The 19423-nt window shown below is 40.3% G+C and overlaps 2 protein-coding genes across 5 annotated transcripts; one reads left to right on the top strand and one right to left on the bottom strand.

Annotated features, from left to right (window-relative positions):
- Positions 1-2056: 2056 nt before the first annotated feature.
- LOC123507183 lies at positions 2057-13741 on the top strand. Of its 3 annotated transcripts, none has more exons than XM_045259868.1 (12): positions 2057-2181; positions 4946-5033; positions 5384-5579; positions 5897-6041; positions 6372-6532; positions 8265-8390; positions 8721-8825; positions 8950-9044; positions 9797-9934; positions 10234-10338; positions 10565-10777; positions 11134-13741. In XM_045259868.1, the coding sequence occupies exons 1-12, from the start codon at positions 2072-2074 to the stop codon at positions 11305-11307; spliced, it is 1656 nt and encodes a 551-aa protein (XP_045115803.1). In that variant the 5' UTR covers positions 2057-2071; the 3' UTR covers positions 11308-13741. The 3 variants fall into 3 exon arrangements, with proteins under 3 accessions (XP_045115803.1, XP_045115804.1, XP_045115802.1); XM_045259869.1 differs by having other exon boundaries at positions 2152-2289; XM_045259867.1 differs by lacking the exon at positions 2057-2181 and adding an exon at positions 3408-4453.
- LOC123507186 (beclin-1-like protein) lies at positions 12756-17974 on the bottom strand. 2 transcript variants are annotated; one of them, XM_045259871.1, is made up of 8 exons: positions 17543-17974; positions 16775-16930; positions 15939-16090; positions 15141-15347; positions 14810-14997; positions 14433-14706; positions 13896-14116; positions 12756-13596 (listed from the first exon to the last, which is right to left on the bottom strand). In XM_045259871.1, exons 2-8 carry the CDS (start codon positions 16881-16883, stop codon positions 13476-13478), a joined length of 1272 nt encoding a protein of 423 aa, XP_045115806.1. In that variant the 5' UTR covers positions 16884-16930; positions 17543-17974; the 3' UTR covers positions 12756-13475. The 2 variants fall into 2 exon arrangements, with proteins under 2 accessions (XP_045115806.1, XP_045115807.1); XM_045259872.1 differs by having other exon boundaries at positions 17424-17752.
- Positions 17975-19423: the final 1449 nt, after the last annotated feature.

Below are 19423 nucleotides of genomic sequence, written 5' to 3' on the forward strand. Positions count from 1 at the left end.
TTAATTGGGTAGTGCATTGTACAGCAAGGACTGGGAAGGGGAAGAGGGAAACTTGTAATCTCTGCGGAGTGAAAACGACAGCTAGGCTCAGAGGTAGACTGACAGAGACAGACAGACAGACAATTAGACGGATATAATACATAGCATCATAGGAGAATATATATATATATATATATATATATATATATATATATATATATATATATATATATATATATATATATATATATATATAAGAAAGTGTAAGATGACATCATTTAATAGTGATTTCGTAAAATAACTTAGCCATCGATCATCCTAAGCTAAAAGAATTAACGATAACGATATTGTAGCTGTCGCAGAAAATGTCTTTTATTCCTGCTGACGCCAGCTAACATTGGAAATAACTGCTGGGGACCAGTTTTACCAGTCTGATTAAAAATAATCCCTTTCACAAAATGAAATGGATTATATAACTTAGAAAATGGAATATGCCTTCTCCCTCAGGCACCGTGGTCTGAGACCTGTGCTTCTTCCTATGTAAATGAAATATAGAGATGCGTATTTTGAAACTCTTTCCACTCTTACTATACGACTATTTTCAAAGGCCACAGGGATGATATATGTGACTGTTTCTTCTGTTAACAATGTAGAAGTCTCGTAAATATGTCACTGGATTAGTAAAAGCATCCTTTACAACCCATGTAGCTTTGACTAGAGCTTGTTAAATGTAGCCGAGGTGCGGTGTGGAAGTGTTTGAGACTATGATCCAATTAACTCGTCAACAGAAAACTTCAAGAGGGATGCGCGATGCAGTGAAAGTGTGCGGTGTATTGCCCGACTATTGACAGTACGTGCCAGGAAGGGCGGAGGGGTAGGGGTGCATGGTTATCACTGACCCTCACCATGTCCTCTCAGATAATTTTTGTTTTTCCTTTAGTTTCTGTCTTACTAACGCCAGATAACAATTCTGTGTCCAAGGCCAAGATTGCACTCTGTTCTATTCTATGTACTTATCATAAAGTAGTGTACGAAATGTTTTTAAGATATCGTTCCTTTTTTTTTTTTTTTTTTTAAAGAGAGAGAGAGAGAGAGAGAGAGAGAGAGCATTCTTTAGCTGTCTCCTGTCTCCCTTTTTTTATACTTTCGTTTATCTTCTTTTCTTTCTTGCCAGTCAGTTTCCAATCTTTGCTAAACGGCTACTACTATTACTGCTGCTACTACTAAAGAAGATTAGATACATTTATGGATGGGGATGATAGATGGAACTAAGTAGCTTTTCTCATACAGGGACTGCCGCGTGTAGGCCTGACAGCCTCTTGCAGATTCACTCTTTCCATATATGTTCTTAAGTTCTTACTACTACTACTATGACGACAACCGCTGCTCCTTATCAGCACTTTGTTGGTGAACGGGCCAAGTCTACATCAAATAATCGGGCACAGCTTCAACATATCGTGCCTTGTGAGAAGAGCTCACGTCACTCCACCGAACACACTGTCACGAGGCACAAGGCACGGGTATGTGGTGTACCGGGGTGTCTGTCGGCCATTGTGTGTTGAGCCAGATGGCCTCACACTGCATCGCTGTCTTCACGCTGTCTTGTGCTGTTGTCTGTCGAAGAATGTAGGACCTAAAAAACCGTGGCCTGCCGCAGCTAATGTGTTGTTCATTTAATACCACTATTCTTACAGACATGCACACATACCATGACTCTCTCTCCTCCCCCCAAACCTTCACAACCACTCCCCGCCCCCGACCCCCTTCTCCCACTAGAAAAAAAAATAAAAGGGGTAACCAACACAAGGCACTCGATTTTTACAGATAAACTTGAACAACTATCTTAATTCATGTGTGTGTGTGTGTGTGTGTGTGTGTGTAGCAGCATTGCATTTTCAATGTAGCTGTCTATATATGAGTGTAACGCTTCTAATACCTTATGAAGTCATCTTTATTTTATTTTGTTTGTTTATTCATGTACTTATCTTTTTTTAGCAAGTTTAACTGTAGTCACATCTACTTCATATTAGTGTAGGATGGAGGCTGTCCTGACGCTCTTCCCTTCTGCAAATGCATACTTATACAACAATTAATGCAAGTTTCAATTCAGTGTGGCAGGCGGGCAGCGGGACTCGGGCGGCGCTGTTACAAAAGTGAGGTGCGCCCGCTACTCACCGCCACACACGTACGCACACACACCATGTAAACAAACCCAGATGCGTCAATTTTCCAGTAATAATGCTGCTAGTGTGACCTTGAGGAGCCGTGCAAGTATAGGCGTACATACAATTGGGACAGGAGCACGTGGAGGTGAGGAGGGGGCGAGGTAGGAGGGCAGGAGGAGCGAGGATGGTAAGGTGACAGGTGACAGGAGCGGCGAGACACACCTGCGGGATGAAAGGGTTAAGGTGGAGTGGTAACCTGTCATCACCTTGCACTGTGGCGAGATGGAAGGTTTAAGGTGGAGTGCTGTGCTTACCTGTAGTGTTGTCATGCTGGCACTTACCTGTAAAGGAGACAGAGAGAGAGAAAGGGCCAAGGTGGAGTGCTTGCCTGTTGCTTCCCCCTGGCAGGACTTGCACTGTGGAGGACTGTAGTGTGTCTGCATGTTTACCTGACGTGTCTAGCTTAGCAATGGCACAGGTGTGAGGTGACAGGTGACAAGACACACCTCTGGGATGGAAGGGTTAAGGTGGAGTGCTTACCTTTCCTTATCTGTAATGTTTCCTTGTAAAGACTTTCTCTGTTAACTCATATGTTTGCTTGTCTGCTTGACTTGCCTTCCTCAGCAGTGGTGTTTAGTGTTTGCCTGGTTTGTATCATTGCAGTGTTGGAGCTAATAAAACAGTAATTAATGCTTTTTAACTGTTCATTTATCTACTAGGGTGTGTCTTACCTCAGAACAGTGGTGTGGAGATAGACAAGGCCAACTAAACCAGTTAACACCATGTGAACTCCAGTAATCATTGAGACCCACTTTTATCGCACACAGTCACACCTTAATGATTGTGTAATCAGGTGTAGAGTAATCAATCACCCTTGACTGCCCACCCACCACCACAGTTGTGTGTGTGTGTTCAGTGTCTTCTCAGTGGTTAGTTCTCTACCTGTCCATTGTTATGGTTTAACTTTGTAGAACAATTTCTCTGCATTATCAATCATATTTTTCTATAGCTTTGTGATGTAATGGAAGGAAAACTGTACTTGTATGTTATGAACTCTGTTGGTACTGCATTATGTTGAACTATGCCTGGTAGACAAGAGTAGTCTCTCTCTCTCTCTCTCTCTCTCTCTCTCTCTCTCTCTCTCTCTCTCTCTCTCTCTCTCTCTCTCTCTCTCTCTCTCTCTCTCTCTCTCTCTCTCCAATAATGGCATGTTACACACTATACTCACCTGAACAACGAGACAGGTGAATCACACTAACCGTCCATGCTGGAACATTATCACCGTAGCTCCTGAACTGGTGAATGGATGGCCTCTTGTAATGAGCTCGATGTTTTCTGTATACTCAATTATCAGGACCTTGGTTATTTTTCCTATGTGAAGTGGAGAAAGTGAAATCCACCCTTGACTATGATAATGCAGTTGACAAGTAGTCTTTAACGAAATATGAAGATTTCGCTTTGATCAGATAAGAACAACAGTGATACAGGACAGGATGAATATTGTATTGTAGTAAAAAATTTCTTAGTGGCAAAGTAGTACAAAAAATGTGCATGTCATAGGATGTTTGTGTGACAACTATAAAAGATAAGGCAGATAATGTTGACGATAAGGAGATAACTTGACAATAGTAAAGCAGATTAGCACATGTGCAGTTGTCAGTTGTCAGAGTGTTGTGGTGGCAAGAGTTTTGATGGATGGTGTGGTCAGGCTGACCTAACTTAAGTTAACACAGAGTGGAGCAACAGAGAGGAACATTTGCTAAGATCTGGAAATATGGTTGCTGCTGGCATGTATCATGCAGCAATTCTCCACATTCCTTTTGCATCCCAGCCATGTCATGAAGAGCCACAGAACGCCATTGCTTGATCAGCACTTAGAGAGCATTGTGGAGGAAGTTTGGGCAGTCTGTAGCCATGAGTAAGAGCAGCACCCCACTGCCTGACTCTACCTCACTGGAGGCAACCATGGAAGAAAAAGCATCTTTTTCTGGATTCACATTGGAATCTACAGAGGGAGGCTTGAAGACACAGAACCTTCAGGAGTCCATGAATGTCAGGAAAGTCAGTCATGGGTCTTTCTCCTCCTGCTCTTCCTCTTGCTCCTCATCCAAGTCTACATGCCAGAGTTGGATGTCTGACTCATGGCCAGACAGCAGTATCAGCTGTGACAGGAAAAGTGATATTGTGTTGACTCCTGATGAAGGGTTTAGAGATGAGGGAGTGACTGACGGGGAGCTGTGGGGATCAGGAGAAACTAGAAGAGCAAATTCCTACCATTCAATTAATCATGATGCAGCGGACGGCTTCATGTAAGTTGTTCCTAATAGACCAGTTGTGTCCATTGGTTGTGAAAAGGTAGGACAGAAGTGGAAAGGATTTGATAAGGTTGGCACTCAGTAACCACTAGCTGTGACTAAAGAAGTAATATAGCATGAAATTGATAAGTGTTTACATGAAATCTTACACCCTGCTCAAGGTCATAACATTCAACACAGCTCATGAAGACACTTGAGCCCCCAGTGTTGTGTGTTGATGACTGAAGGCTGGGCCAGCTTGACTTAATATTGCACGTTAGACACAGGATAAGACACAGACACGTTCAGCAGTGTGCAGGATGAAGATTCAGTAGACTTGATGAAGGTGTTGGTGACACGCATACAATGGTGCTGACACAGAAGTATGCATAATTAGTTGTTTTCCTCATGCAGGCTACAAACTTTTAATTTCCATTTTAGGCAGGAAAATATCATTAGAACAGGAATACTTAAGATGTACTACATATCTCTACTTCCTTGCAACAGATCTGACATACAAGACGTCATGTCTCGGTCACGGTCAGCCTCCCTGGCTTCACTTGAGTACTACAGAACTGACAATACTGCCTTTCAGGTGAGGGGGTCAGGCCAGCACATATTGCTGAAATGAGTCCTTATGAACCATAATGAAGAGACAAGGGAATCAGAACCAGGCATCACAGTCTAATGAGCCATTGACAGTCATCACTATGTGGGAGGAAAATGTAGTGTATGACTCAGTCTGCTGGCTATAATTTTCTTCACCTTTTGATTTTGAGTCTTCAGTCCCTTGCACTGTCCTAGACGTTTGTAGACACAATGAAAAATGTTTTTTTTAGTTTTTAGGAGCATGATCACATTGATATATCTCTAAAAAAAATCCATGAATTCCTTATACCTTTATACCTACTGACATAAAGCAAAAATTTCACTTGTATTGCACAGGTGACAGCCCGTGAAGAGCTGCAGGGAACAGCTCCAGGACCTCCTCCCTTCGACACTAGAAGTGTGCAGCAGTCTAGGCGGCTCCCCTACTGGCTATGGCTTATCATTGCTAAGAGTCTGGGCATCAAGCTTCACCCTAATGACAAACCCATCTTGGCCACTGTGCTGTACACCCTCACCTTTGCAAGTGCCTTAGGTGAGGAGTATTCATATGGATGGACACTAATTATTTTGAAAAAAAGGCAGAAGCTGATTGGATTTTATCAGTTTCGTGTGTGTAAAACAAGAGTCATCTTCTCCAGGCTGAGCTGTTGCATCATGATCACAACACACAGTACCAGCATAACCACAAATAAACAAGCTTCATGAGTGACATACACTAGTTGCTCAGCCTCTTTATCATTTTATATATAATTCAGTGAGCTTGAACCAGTCAGTATCATCATTCCATTATAGTATAACATTTTAATGGAAGGAAGAAAATCTCACATAATTTGTTTTGCCCACCTACAGGTTTCTTCCTCACCAACTGGTGGTTCACAGGGTTTGACATTGCCAGTGACTACACCAAGACAACAGTCATTGATGGTAGTGTCAGCATCTTCTACACCTTGCTGTGGGGTGCTCTGGGTTTGTACGCCAACAAGCTGGCATACAAGTGAGTGTCAGACTGAGAGTTATTGGTTGGTTAGATTGGTGATGTCCTGTCTCAATTGTTTATGACTGGAAATGTTAAGAATAAAGCCATATTTGTTTATTGTGGACATAGAGAGGGGGCAAAAAAAAAAAAAAAAACACGCACAAATATAAAGTAGAATAAGGTACAAATATAAGAAAGAGACAACAAAGAAGGGTGTTGCAAAGTCAAACTATTGTGACTAATACATACAGTTTTTGAGTATTGTTCTGCATACAATAACTTGTTTTGAGCATTTTACACTTTCTCTGATGGCAAAAGAGGTTGCTTACATTTCTTCACTGGTACCAGATTATTCAGTCACAAGAAGTTTCTGGACATGCTTCGTCTGCATTCCAAGACCATCCTCAAGTTGAATGCCTCGGTGGTGCTCTTCACTCTCATGCTGCTCATCGCAATCTTCAATGACATCAATGCTTTCCAAGACTTCATGGACGAAACTTGCCACACAGGTAAGGAACTTGGGCTGTCTTCCACCACTCACCAGTGAGGGAAGGGCTTGATGCTGTGGCGTGTGTGTGTGTGTGTGTGTGTGTGATTCACTGTTTGATCTGCTGCAGTCTCTGACGAGACAGCCAGATGTTACCCTACGGAACGAGCTCAGAGCTCATTATTTCCGATCTTGGGATAGGCCTGAGACCAGGCACACACCACACACCGGGACAACAAGGTCACAATTCCTCAATTTACATCCCGTACCTACTCACTGCTAGGTGAACAGGGGCCACACGTGAAAGGGGAGACACCCAAATATCTCCACCCGGCTGGGGAATCGAACCCCGGTCCTCTGGCTTGTGAAGCCAGCGCTCTAACCACTAAGCTACCGGGCCGTGTGTGTGTGTGTGTGTGTGTGTGTGTGTGTGTGTGTGTGTGTGTGTGTGTGTGTGTGTGTGTGTGCGTGCGTGTGTGTGTATGTGTGTGTGTGATGATTTCAGATGGGAATGATCATGCAGACAGTTTAGGCCAGCCAGTCAGCCACTCTCATTGTGCATATAACGACTGCATCATGTGCATTTCATTGTCATGCTGGTAAATAATTTTGTGCAAACATTTCCAGTGACAAGGCTCAGAAGAAAGGGGATGGAGCTTGAATCAAAAGATGTATGTATATAGAAAGATTTATACCCAACAGTTAGCTCCTTGTTGAGATGCTAAGTGTTTGTGTCACTTGTTTATTTTCTATAATGTATTATTTGTTTACTTTTTTTTTTTTTTTTTTTCACTTATTTTTATCTTAGCATGAAAGCATATTTTTGTTTTACATTCTAGCATATACAGTGTTTGTTTTATTATCATTACTTTTGTAAAGCTCAACGACACTGACAATCACAATCTTAGACAGACCGTCACAAGCTCTGCCTTGTTTTATTGCTGTGACATGCATGACTTTGTGGTCTGAGTTGTATGACAAAACTTTTGTGTAAATTTACAACAAAGATTTATTTCCTCTGCAAGATAATGGATCTTTACAAAATTTTGAAGCTTCAAGGTTGTTATGTTGCTTGCCTCATCTATTACAGTAATGAGTAGTTATCTTATGTGCCTCAACTAAGGAATGTCTCACTATGATGTTATTCTGCATTTAGTCTACTTGGCATTATAATTCTCTCTCTCTCTCTCTCTCTCTCTCTCTCTCTCTCTCTCTCTCTCTCTCTCTCTCTCTCTCTCTCTCTCTCTCTCTCTCTCTCTCTCTCTCTCTCTCTCTCTCTCTCTCTCTCTCTCTCTCTCTCTCTCTCTCTCTCTCTCTCTCTCTCTCTCTCTCTCTCTCTTTTATCCCACACAAAGCAGGAAGGTTCAGGGAACTTGATGTGCGTATGCTTGTAAGAACAAGTGGATGCATTTGTATTGGTGATATTCCTTCAAACAGACAGTGAAGTTAATACAGCACCAAGAGAGTGAAGGCTCACTTTACCCTCTTGACTGTGAACTAACAAACATGCCTGTGTTTTGTTAAGTTTATAAAGCAGTGTTGTTGCAATTATGTAAAATGAAAATCACACAAAAAGGAAAGAAATAACCAAATAACTAAGATGATTTACTTTATCTTGTGGTTTTGCTTCCTCCTTAATCTTATCCTTATGTTGTTCTCACACAAAAAGGAAAGAAATAACCAAATAACTAAGATGATTTACTTTATCTTGTGGTTTTGTTTCCTCCTTAATCTTATCCTTATGTTGTTCTCAGTTGGTGTGGAGGTGATTGTTTGCAAAGCCCGCTACATATTCCGAGTGGTGTACTCTATATTTGCTGTGTTGTGGAACTACCTCGTCGCCTTCGTGCTCGTGTCCACATGCCGCACCCACGTCATAGGTAGGAGCTCACTGTTTTCCTTCATAAGCTAGATAGGTAAAGCATAAGACATGTGCAATATAACTAGCAATCCTAGAATCTGCTCTTGCTGTAAGGTCTCTGTTTCAGCTTTTATTGAACTACATTTATATGTGTATTTATTTTTGTTCTTTAATCATGATGCATTGCTTCTTGGGTTTAATCTTTCTCTCTATAATGTTGAAAATTTAATTTGTGTAGTTCTTTTGCTAATAAGAACTTTGATAACTCCACTGACATATTTATGACTACATTCTTAATGGAGATCAGTGCATCCGACTCGCCTCACATTTATATGATCTGTCATTTCAGGAATTCGAAGATTCATGAAGACACTTGAGAAGGATGCACGGATCTATGAAGCCAGGTTCATGGGGCAGGCACAGAGCTTCACATCAGAGAGACCTGTGCTGGAAGGTTGGTAGCCCTTCACGTTGATTCCATGGGTGACTCTTCATTCCCTGATAGACAGTTGCTTCTGGTAGTGTGTTCTGTGTGAAAGTTCTGACCATAAAGTAATGCTGTCTTTTTTCTCTGTCAGAGTACACTTGGGTGGATGAGGACTACTTGGAGGAGCTGGGTGAGCAGGGAGGTGGTGACATGGATACTGCATCATCCATCATGATGCCCAGGCAGGTATGCAATTTAAGCCTTCATCTCTTTAGTGTGTGTTATTTTTTATTTATTTATTTATTTTTTTACAGTAAGGCCTATAGCGCCTGTAGGCACACTTGAAGAGTGTATGGGAAGCGCTGTTCAGCTTCCGCCCATTAGTGGCGCAGGCAATTTTATTTATAGTGGTACCCATATTAGGGCCCATATCACCGCCCAAGCTCATCTTGAGTGTAACCACCTAGAACCTGGGTATCATGGTGATATGTAGGTAACTTTAAACCACTCGACAAATGGCAAAGTGTTTTAAGGCTGTACGTGGTGGGATTCGAACCTACGCGTAGACGTCTGCCCGATCCCATGCTCACCACCTTATCCACTATGCCATCGCCTCCCTATGGGGGCATGATGAGAAGTTGTTCTAGTAACAGTAATGATAGAAAATTGTAGTTGTTGTACTAGAAGATAGGATAAGAAGTAGTTGTAATAGCAGTAATGATAGCTAATGGTAGTTGTTGTTAAGAGGAATTATAGCAGCAGAAACCATTGTTATATTGACAGCAGTAGTAATAGCATTAGCAGTAGAAATAGTAGTGATAATAGTTGTTTGTATCACAGATATCAGTAATAGTTCTTTGGAATTAAGAAAAAGATACAAAAATGAATTGTAAATCATTCAATATATCCTTGCATTTCTCTACATACATATGAATTCTTCAGACAAGGCTTTGATAACACATGTATATTTCTGTTTACAAGACATTTTTCCTTCACAGAGAAACCGTGGGAATGTTGAATTCAGTGACCCAAGAGGAGAACCAGAGGCAGCCCAAGCATCCGTCTCATCCATGGCCAGCATCACACCCACCGCCAGCACCCAGTCCTTCCACTCTGAGCCACTCCAGACTAGCAAGGTGGCAACTCAACCACATTGTCATTTACTTGGTGCAGAGTGACAGTTATGATTGATTTTCATCCTTTGAACTGAGCACTTGGTCTGTCTCTGTCTTGCCTTACGTGCAGTATCACCTGGTATGGATCGGAATATCATGAAAGATGCAATTGAGGCTTTATTGAATGTTCCTCCTTGTTTTAGTTAGGTATAAAAATGAGTTTTATTTATTTTACTTACTGATTTGTTTTTATCATTTATTTGTTTATTTTATCTTATTCTATTTTATGTATTTACTCTTTCTTTCTTTTCCCTGTGTAGATGAGTTCAAGTGGCAGTTTTCCACCACCCTCAGAAGTCCCACAAGTTAGACCACTGACAGTCATGAGCAACTCAGAAATCCTCTTCAGGTTCTGGAAAATACAGGTGGGTAACTGAACCAACTAGAGACGAAGTATTAGAAACCTTTTGTTTTTGATAATTGGGAAAAGCAAAGTTGAAGTGATGATTAACAAGACTGTCGGTCTGTCAGGAACTCTTGGCTCAACAAACTGTTGCTGGTATGTATGTGATGTTCTGTTTATTTCTGTGACATTGGCAATAAATGCACTCTTCCTTTATACTGAACATGTTCACTGTTGTCTTGCCTCAGACACGGCTCAGAATGTCATCAATGGCACTGCAGCGATGGATGATGTCTGTGCTGTCACTCGTGGTGTTGTGGCTGGGTATGAATCTCATCATATGGCTTAACTATGAACCCACTCTCATTGACATGGCCAACCTCTTCCTTCCATTGGCTCTCCTTCCTCTCCTGGCGTCAGCATATGCTGAAGTCAATCAGGAAGGCCTGCGTGTCTTGAAGGTGTGTGTGTATGTCTGTATGTGTCTGTTCATCATGAAAAAGGCCTCAGTTGCACTCTTATAGCTGTGGCTGTGTTTTTTTCATTATTTATTTGCTCTTACTTTAGTTCTTGTACCCCTATTTCTTCTTGTCTAATTAAGGTATACTGTGTATATATATATATATATATATATATATATATATATATATATATATATATATATATATATATATATATATATATATTGTTCCTCTCTTTGTAGATATGTACTATGTAGATTTTAATGTGATCTTTTTATTACCTCTAGACAATTATTAATACCTTTAAAATTTCCATAAAGATTAAAAAGCTTTGTTTTCCATTTCTTTCTTTGTAGTTCATCTGTCCACTGGAGGAAAGACTGCAAATGATATTTGTGCTGCAGAACTCACCACCACTGCAGATAACAGTGTATGGATTCACCCTCTCCTATTCTACCATCACTACTGCAGCATTTGGAATCCTCCTGGCTTTTGCTTCCAAGGTTTTGATTCAAGAGGTGTCTGGTTAGTGAGTTGGTGCCAGTAAGTATATGGGTGAAGAATGACCTGGACGGTAGGTAAGGTTGTGTGCCGTATAGATGCTTTAGACTGCACAAGTATTACATGTGGCTGTGTGACTCAGTGATGTGCTGCACTTCTTATGAGTCTACTGTAAGTAGATCATAATTATATTCCTTTTAGTTAGGAAAACATTGATGGAATGTGTGTAATTTTTAATCAAATTGTCTAATCATGAGTATATGCTAATGGTATATTTAGTAGTCATGTATTTTACATCATTTGTGAGTTAGTTATATTTTGATATGGTGAGTTTTATATCCAGATATAATGGCCTTTAAGAGTCATCCATGTGTAAATTAAGGTGTTACTATCAGATGAATATGTATTTGTACTGAGTGACCAGAGTTTATTGCTACAATTAGGATATTTTCTCTTAAAGACTCTTCGTTTGTGAATACTTAATAAGATTCTCAAAGAAAGTTCTTGTCTTATAAAGAACATGATTTTAGTCTTCACTGTGCAGCTTTACTAAACACTCAAGTACCCAAGGTACTATTATGTAGAGTGACATAGGGTAATGTTTTATAAGTAATGTCAATCCTTGTGTACAGAATATGTATCTTGTAAAATTATCCATTACCTGTGGAATATATTTAGGTGACTGGTTGTTGATTGCTGAACACTTGGAGTGTTTTGCATTATCTTAAGTCTGACATCCATTTTGTGCTGGATGCCACATCAGTTTCTGCATCCTGTTACCTGATGTTTATCTTTTACTGCAGAATAATGTGATTATGTGTATTCTTATTTATAGAGCCACTATATCAATTATTTTGGCATCTTATCTCAACTACTTTTAACTGGCTCTAGTAAAACACATCTGATATTGATGTGCAGACCAGAAAGAGGAAATGTTTGTGTCTGTACTTCCATGTCATCATGACAGCTCTTAAAGTTAGGAGCACCTGAAATACAAATATTAAAATTGTAATCCTATACTGACATGTGCCAAGACATCTTCCTAGAGTTGGCCAAGTGATGTTTTCTTATGTTACTTGTATCTAGGACAGATATTAACTTTTTAATGAGAGTCTTTTGTGTAATGATATCTAGTTTTTACCACAGTTGTGTAATGATATCTAGTTTTTACCACAGCCCAGTAGCAGATGTGGCTTATACTTATTGCATCATGATAGGCCTATCTCTTTTCCCTGGGTCCAGTCCAGTCAACTGACTGCCACCAGATGCAGCCAAACAAATATAGTATGTAATGATTGACACAAACATCATCATTATCTCTCTCTCTCTCTCTCTCTCTCTCTCTCTCTCTCTCTCTCTCTCTCTCTCTCTCTCTCTCTCTCTCTCTCTCTAACACAATACTAATGATCAATATTATGTAAACAAAAATGCTCACAAGCCACAATGTTTTTTGTGTAGGTGAAGGAAAGTTTTGTCGCAAAACTTTATAGATTAATCTATTTCATAATCACAAATATGTTATATAAATCACAGTATATCAAGCACAAGTTTTAGTAGACAGCACATTCACTTTGGTTTACTTAAACAGTTGTTCAATAGTATGAAAATAATGGCATCCTCCTCAAAGCAAATAAAACCCTCTTTTTTCATCTGACAGCAGCACAATAAATTTCTGTGCATCTGAGGAGAATCTATATTGTTGGGAACACTCACACCAACAGGGACACTTGTGATGTTTCATGTGATATGCAGGTATACAGGGCAGCTGAAAAATTATTTATTCATGAAATCCAATCACTGTCAACTTATTTTAGCATAAAATTTGTTCTGTAGTGGATCCTAACACACACACACACACAGACACACACACACACATTTTATAAAGGAAAAATTGCTTTGACACTCCATAAATAATGTAACTGCATAAATGTAGAATATATTGCTGTCATCATTGTGTTCTTATGAGTCACTGCAGTCTATGGTGAAGCTGCAGTCTTCAGGAGGGACTGTTTTCCATGCACTATCCATACTAAGATACAGATGCATACATCAGTACTAAAACCAGCTTCAAGTACTGTCTGCCAGTGCAGAAACTTGTGTATACTTGTCTTTTTATGTTAGAAAAGATCAGGTTTGTGTGTTTGCCATGGACAGTGTCCCAGCACAGGGTGGTGAGGAAAGGTGACTAGTTTCACCCCTAGCTTGTGTCCCCAGGGGTGCCTGAGAACAAGGTGGAGGCCCAAGTGACTCCCCATTTCAAGTTTGTCAGCAGGAACTTGAGTGCCTTAGTCCACTGCTCCTCACTGTTGAACTGCATTCTGTAAAACCAATATCACATTCCTTAGGCAATAGTCATACACTGGACAATACAGAAATATATAGCATGTGAAAATTTTCCTTCTTAGGGAGCAATAGCTGAATACATAATACATATTTATAATGAATAAAATTTTAAACTTCAAAGTTGCATTTTATAGCATGCCAATGTGGTAGAGATCCATCTTTTACCACCTTCACACATCCACAGTGCTGCTAAGTGTAGTGATACAATGAAATGCAACAATAATATAATTGAAGACAGACCAATTAGCCAGCGGAGCTACGTTGGCTTACTTACTTGATAGAGAAAGAGTTATTAGAGTTGTCCTCAATAAAGTTCTTGTTAATGCGATAAGGAAAACAGAAGCAGCCTTTCTGTGGTCCCTGAGCCTCTACATGTTGCTGAAACTCTGCCTGACACTCCAGGAAGGCAGACATCCCAGCATCAAATTTGGTATCCCACAAGAACTTGAATCCACCCGATCCATACAAAGGTAATTCCTTGTTCTCTCCCACCACCTGTTGAGGGAAGACAAGATCACTCCTCAATGTAAGGAGGAACAAATACAGTAGATGATAGTGTTGATAAAAACAAGAATGACAGAACTATTGCAAACAAAAATTATATGCACAGAAGGTAAAACTTCTTGATTCATGTGTCAAGAATGGAAGTTTTTGGAAAAATCAAGTGTTCTACCAATGTTGAGTGTTTGTTACAATATTCTTCTATTTTGGCCTCACTTACAATGTCATAAATATAGCAATCACCACTGGACACAAGAGCAGAATTAGTTTGTGATAATAAGTAAGAACACTGAAGCTTATAATTGCTTACCTCAATGTAAGAATGATTACCAAAGGGTACCAATCTGTACTTGGAGAACTTGAGTCCAATCTTCCGGGCAAGGGAGGCCAAGAGCAGCACAGTCTGGCCCCACGCAGCATTGATCTCCTGCCAAGTGACGGTGACGGTGGGCAGCCGACCAAGCCGCAGGTTGTTGATGGTGCCAAAGTGTCCTGAGTGCCAGATGTGGAAGGTTGTATTGAAGATGTTAGTTTTCTTCAGTCGTTCCAGCTGACCCTGTGTGTACTTCATCTGGTTCTTCAGGCTGTAGAAGAAGGAAAGCATAAGTGGTACTGTTAGTTACATCTTACTATGACCAGAGCACAAAATGTTCTGCTAGTTCTTGATTAGACAAGTTGACTCCTTACCTCCGATTCTCATCTTCCATAGCAGTAAGCTGAGACTTGTGGGTGCAATACTCTCTCCAGTACCTTTCCTCTTCCTCCTCCAGACGTTTCTTTTCTTCCTCATGCCTCTTCAGCACCTTCTCCGCTGCCTTTTGTTCTTTCTCTACCTCGGCCAGTTCCTCCACCAGCCGCTTCTCCTCCATCTCCAGCTGCAGGGAAAATAATCTATGAAGCAGTCTTAGATTAAATCTTTCCAAGTAGAAATATCAGAAACTAATGTGTTATTTAATTTTCTCATATCGAACATCCCAGGGCAAATGAAACCCATACATTCGCATCACTCACGACTCACATTTTCCAGCTCGTTCTCCAGGGCAGAGACATCTGTTTCAGGCATGTCGTTGAGGGAGGCAAAAAGCTGGTGGCAAAGCTGGGCCTGTGTCTGGGTACGGGACAGTGTAGTGTCCATCAGGTCAAGCAGGGCATCAGTACACTCCTCACACAGGGGATGGTCAAGGTCACTGTTGGAGCTAACCAGATCAAACAGGCCTGTTGCTACCTGAAAGATAATGTACAGCATTGCTGTTACAATGCATCCATACTGTGCTTCATGATGCACTGCATGACTATATTCTGAAATATTACTGTGCCTGTGTCCCACCACCACTCTCAAGAGGCTTTAGTTGAAGTAACATGTTTTTTTAGGGTGTTTTGATGGTTCTAGTAACAGAGTAATAGATTTCTACATTACTTGGAGGAGAAACACTCTTAAGAACCTGGATAATCATCGCTACAACTTTTGAAAATAGTCATGGTGAGAGAGCAAAGCATTTTTGAGTATGGGTCAAGCTGTTACTGGCTAGCAAGCAATACAGCATTGTGTTGGGCAGCCTCCCCCATAGTGTGGATGCTTACCACTCGACCCACTCCTAAAACCACATCCCATGGTATGTATGGCACAAGGACATGGCTGGGTTAGCAATCATGCTGTCTTCTGCAATACATCCACTTCTTTCTGTGACTCAAATATTCAAGTTGACCTAGAAACCTAAAACAATGGTGGTTTTAAGGGTTTTACTATGCTTTATCATGTTAATACCTGTTCTTGCATATAAGAATAGAGATCCAGACTAAATGGCACTTTATTCACCTTAAGGGGCTGAGTCTTCTCTGTGTCCCCAGACTCCCCAACCAGTGTGAAGCCATGGTGGTGTGGACCAGAGTCTGTCAGTTGCAGGGGAGGCACCAGCTTATCTATCTCTGATGGGTCAAACTCCACCTCCTCACCACAGTAAATGGGCACTGGGAAAAAAAAGTAGAGAATTTTCCTCTATTTTTTCTTTTTTACTGATAAATACGCATGAGTAACAGTTTATGAGTATTCAAAATTATGGATGACTTAGTATTTTCTACTTATTGATAAATGAGGAATTTGTATCTAAAGGAAAAAGAAAAAAGAAAAAAATTTACCTTATAAAAATTTGAAAGAACTGTATATGAAAACTGTCATAACATACAGTTGATCTCAAATCCCCAAATTGTGTGTAATTTGAAAAATGTAAATTACTTATTACACTTAATCTCATCACAAAGCAATCTGTACCATGAAAGACAAGGCAGCACACGCACACACACATTCATATTACATCACAATCTGTATCATGAAAGACAAGGCAACACACATATATACATAGACACACACACACACACACAGGAGAGGAAGATTATGCAGTGACGTTATGATTGTGAGAAGGGACAGGGCATGGACCAGGTGGGAAAGGTCAAGTGGGTGGAGCTAAAGGCTTCGTTTTCATATCCAAGTTTACAATGACAATGATTACATGCTAAGTTAACGAGTCACAACTTCCTTTCCAACAGGTGCTGATGGCTAAGAGAGCGAATGACTTGTATGAATGTGTTTCGTATGAGCTGCCCCACACAGGATTGTTAGCCTGGTACATAGATAGAAAGACAGTCATAACTCACATGCCAGCTCAGCCAAGGTGTGTTCATTGAGGTGTGAGAAGGCCGGTTCCAGTTGAATAGGGTTGAGGCATCGCTGGCACACAAAGTTGACTGTCACACGTGGGTCCATGGCAGCAGGAGGGAGCAACACAGCACAATCACGGCCACTCACTACTCCTGTAGTGTTAGTTTTAGTGAAAGTGAAAGAAGACTGTAGATAAAACACAAAAAATGCTGATAATGACTTACAGAAGGACTGATTAACAATGACTGGTGAGTGATAGCTCATCAAACCATGGAAGTTTATTTCATTGTTGAATCCTTCACTGTGTAGGTCATCATTTCAACAACCTTGGTGTTTCTTTGCACAGGAATGAATAACCAGTCTTAAAATCATTAGCGTAAGGTTAATTTCATAATCACAAAATTTGTAATATCGAAGTCTTCTCATTCCTTGGGAGAATATTGAAATAACATTAACATTCTCATCCCAGAGTTGGGAAAGGTTTAAATCAACTCATTTCACTACTTTTACAGATGAATCTTTCACTGTGTAGATGACAACTTAAAAAGCATGTAATGTTTTTGTCCAAAAATAATACACACTTATAATGGACTAAAATTAACTACATAATCACAAAAAAGTACCAATTATTCAGAAATATCAAACCTTTCCGTCCTTTGTGTGCGTGGAAGGGAGACTGTTTAGCTGATCACCTGCTGAGCCTTGGGAAGGTACAGCAAGGGGCCAACCTCAGTCAACATCTCTTATTCCTACGTAGTTCTTACCTTTCCCCTAATGAAACAGTTCTCATGAGGTATAGCCAGGCTGCCACCATCTGCTACAACCGAGGCCAGCTGAGTGTAACACGTTCATCAGTCATTCTAGGTAGCGCAGACTGAACCAAAACACAAAGAAAATACGATAAACTCTGTGAAATGTTTCCTTTCTATCAACAGCGCAACCCAGCTCGCATCTTTCCAAGGCTCCTCCTTCTCTTCCTCCTTTTATCACTTTGGCATATATATCTCTCATCATAAGTTTTCTTCGTATTTTACATTAATTTTTTCCTTCTGCTTAATACTACTTAGTCAATAATCAATTTGTAGCGTTATATTTCAGCTATGTGCGTAATACGTATGACTGGATCTTAAAATAGTTTATTTCAGCTGATTTTTCTATTATTGATTTTTTTTAGGTGCTGTGTGTGTGTGTGTGTGTGTGTGTGTGTGTGTGTGTGTGTGTTCTATAACAGGCTGTATTGCAGGCCTCAGGTTAACGTGTGTATTAATCTGTCATTGAGGCTGGTGCGTTTTCTCTTCTTGTCTTTCAACTTTTGTACATCATGTGTGTAAGTTGACATATTTTTCATGTTTTACATGCCGCTCTCGTCCTCAATGGTACTTGTGATATGTGCCAAGGTCTAGCTTATCTCACACAGATTCCTAAGTGCACATAACTAACTTCCTCTGAAACGGAGCAAATCACGTAATAGCTGCTCATTCTTCATTGTTATCTGAAACAATAGATGCACTGAGCCCCTTAATTTTTAATGAAGAATGAACAGTAGGAATCTTTATGTACCAAGGGCTCCAGTCCTACGTACCCTTACTTTTACCTATATGGACCAATATGTCAACTCAAATTAAAGGATATGGATATTGGATACGAAAAAAGTCTTATTCCCGTATGATTTGGTACGAGGTAATTAAGCAAGTTGCAGAGCACATGCATCAGTTTACAGTGCATTATGCAATGCCATCCAGTGGCTAGAAAGACGTACAGCATGACAAAAATATAAAAAAGACTACAATGTTAATGAAAATTAATAGCATATTATCGTGTATGTAGGCTACTGCAAATGAAAGGCAGCTCAAAAGCAAACGAAACATGAGTAGATACTTTATATACTAGGTAGAGGTGAGATTCTTCTTGTGAGCCAAACTCATGCATGGTGAACTGTAAAGTGATAAAGGGCAACCCATGCACAGGAGGAAGGTGGGGAAAGGAGATGTAAGCCTTGCGAGGAGAAGGTGGAGGTGGAGGAGGATAAGAAGACGTTACAGAGAAGATGAACCTTCTATAGAAAAAAAAATAATAATAATAATGTAAAAAAAATGCAATGAGACGTAGTGTTGTGAGGGGGGAGGGGAGGAGGAGGAAGAGCAAGAGGAAAAATTCAACTCTTGAAGAAAATTTCCTTTTGACATGGATAACCACAGAAATTAGCCGACTCGCAATTCCCTCAGAACACTGCGTTAGCTGCTTATGGAATTACTAGACTAGCCATGGATTTTGTCCTGCACCAGCACATATGATTTTCTGAGTTTTGATCCGCCCCAGCAAGTAGTGCGGTCATCTACCTTATGTCAATATTCAGTGGCATCCCTTGGTCATTTTTTCACTTCACCCAGTTGGAATGTAAAGTTTAGTAAATATTAACTAGTGTTTATGTCTGTTTTGCCTACATTAGCCTTAAGATAAGGACAACAAAGACGAAACAGGGGTTTAAACATCCCAGAGACGGCGAATGAATACTGCGTTCTGCGGCTTCCTCGCACCCAGTTCTGCCAACCCTCGGGGTGGGGAGCCTTCATTCCTGAACCTAAAATGATTTTTACAAATTGTTACACATACAAATAACTTTTAATTACCCTATTTGTGTTCTC

This window comes from Portunus trituberculatus, chromosome 21, assembly GCF_017591435.1.
Source record: "Portunus trituberculatus isolate SZX2019 chromosome 21, ASM1759143v1, whole genome shotgun sequence".
Classification (NCBI taxonomy): Eukaryota; Metazoa; Arthropoda; class Malacostraca; order Decapoda; family Portunidae; genus Portunus; species Portunus trituberculatus.

Excerpts from the sequence above, each read along its gene's own strand:
- LOC123507186 (XM_045259871.1), bottom strand. The coding sequence starts at position 16,883 with ATGGACCCACGTGTGACAGTCAACTTTGTGTGCCAGCGATGCCTCAAC. Across the intron at positions 14,117-14,432 it reads GTAATCATTCTTACATTGAG|GTGGTGGGAGAGAACAAGGA; the intron begins GTAAGCAATTAT and ends TTCCCTCAACAG. Across the intron at positions 13,597-13,895 it reads AATAACTCTTTCTCTATCAA|AATGCAGTTCAACAGTGAGG; the intron begins GTAAGTAAGCCA and ends TTGGTTTTACAG.
- LOC123507183 (XM_045259867.1), top strand. The coding sequence starts at position 4,059 with ATGAGTAAGAGCAGCACCCCACTGCCTGACTCTACCTCACTGGAGGCA. Across the intron at positions 5,034-5,383 it reads CTGACAATACTGCCTTTCAG|GTGACAGCCCGTGAAGAGCT; the intron begins GTGAGGGGGTCA and ends TGTATTGCACAG. Across the intron at positions 6,042-6,371 it reads GCCAACAAGCTGGCATACAA|ATTATTCAGTCACAAGAAGT; the intron begins GTGAGTGTCAGA and ends CACTGGTACCAG.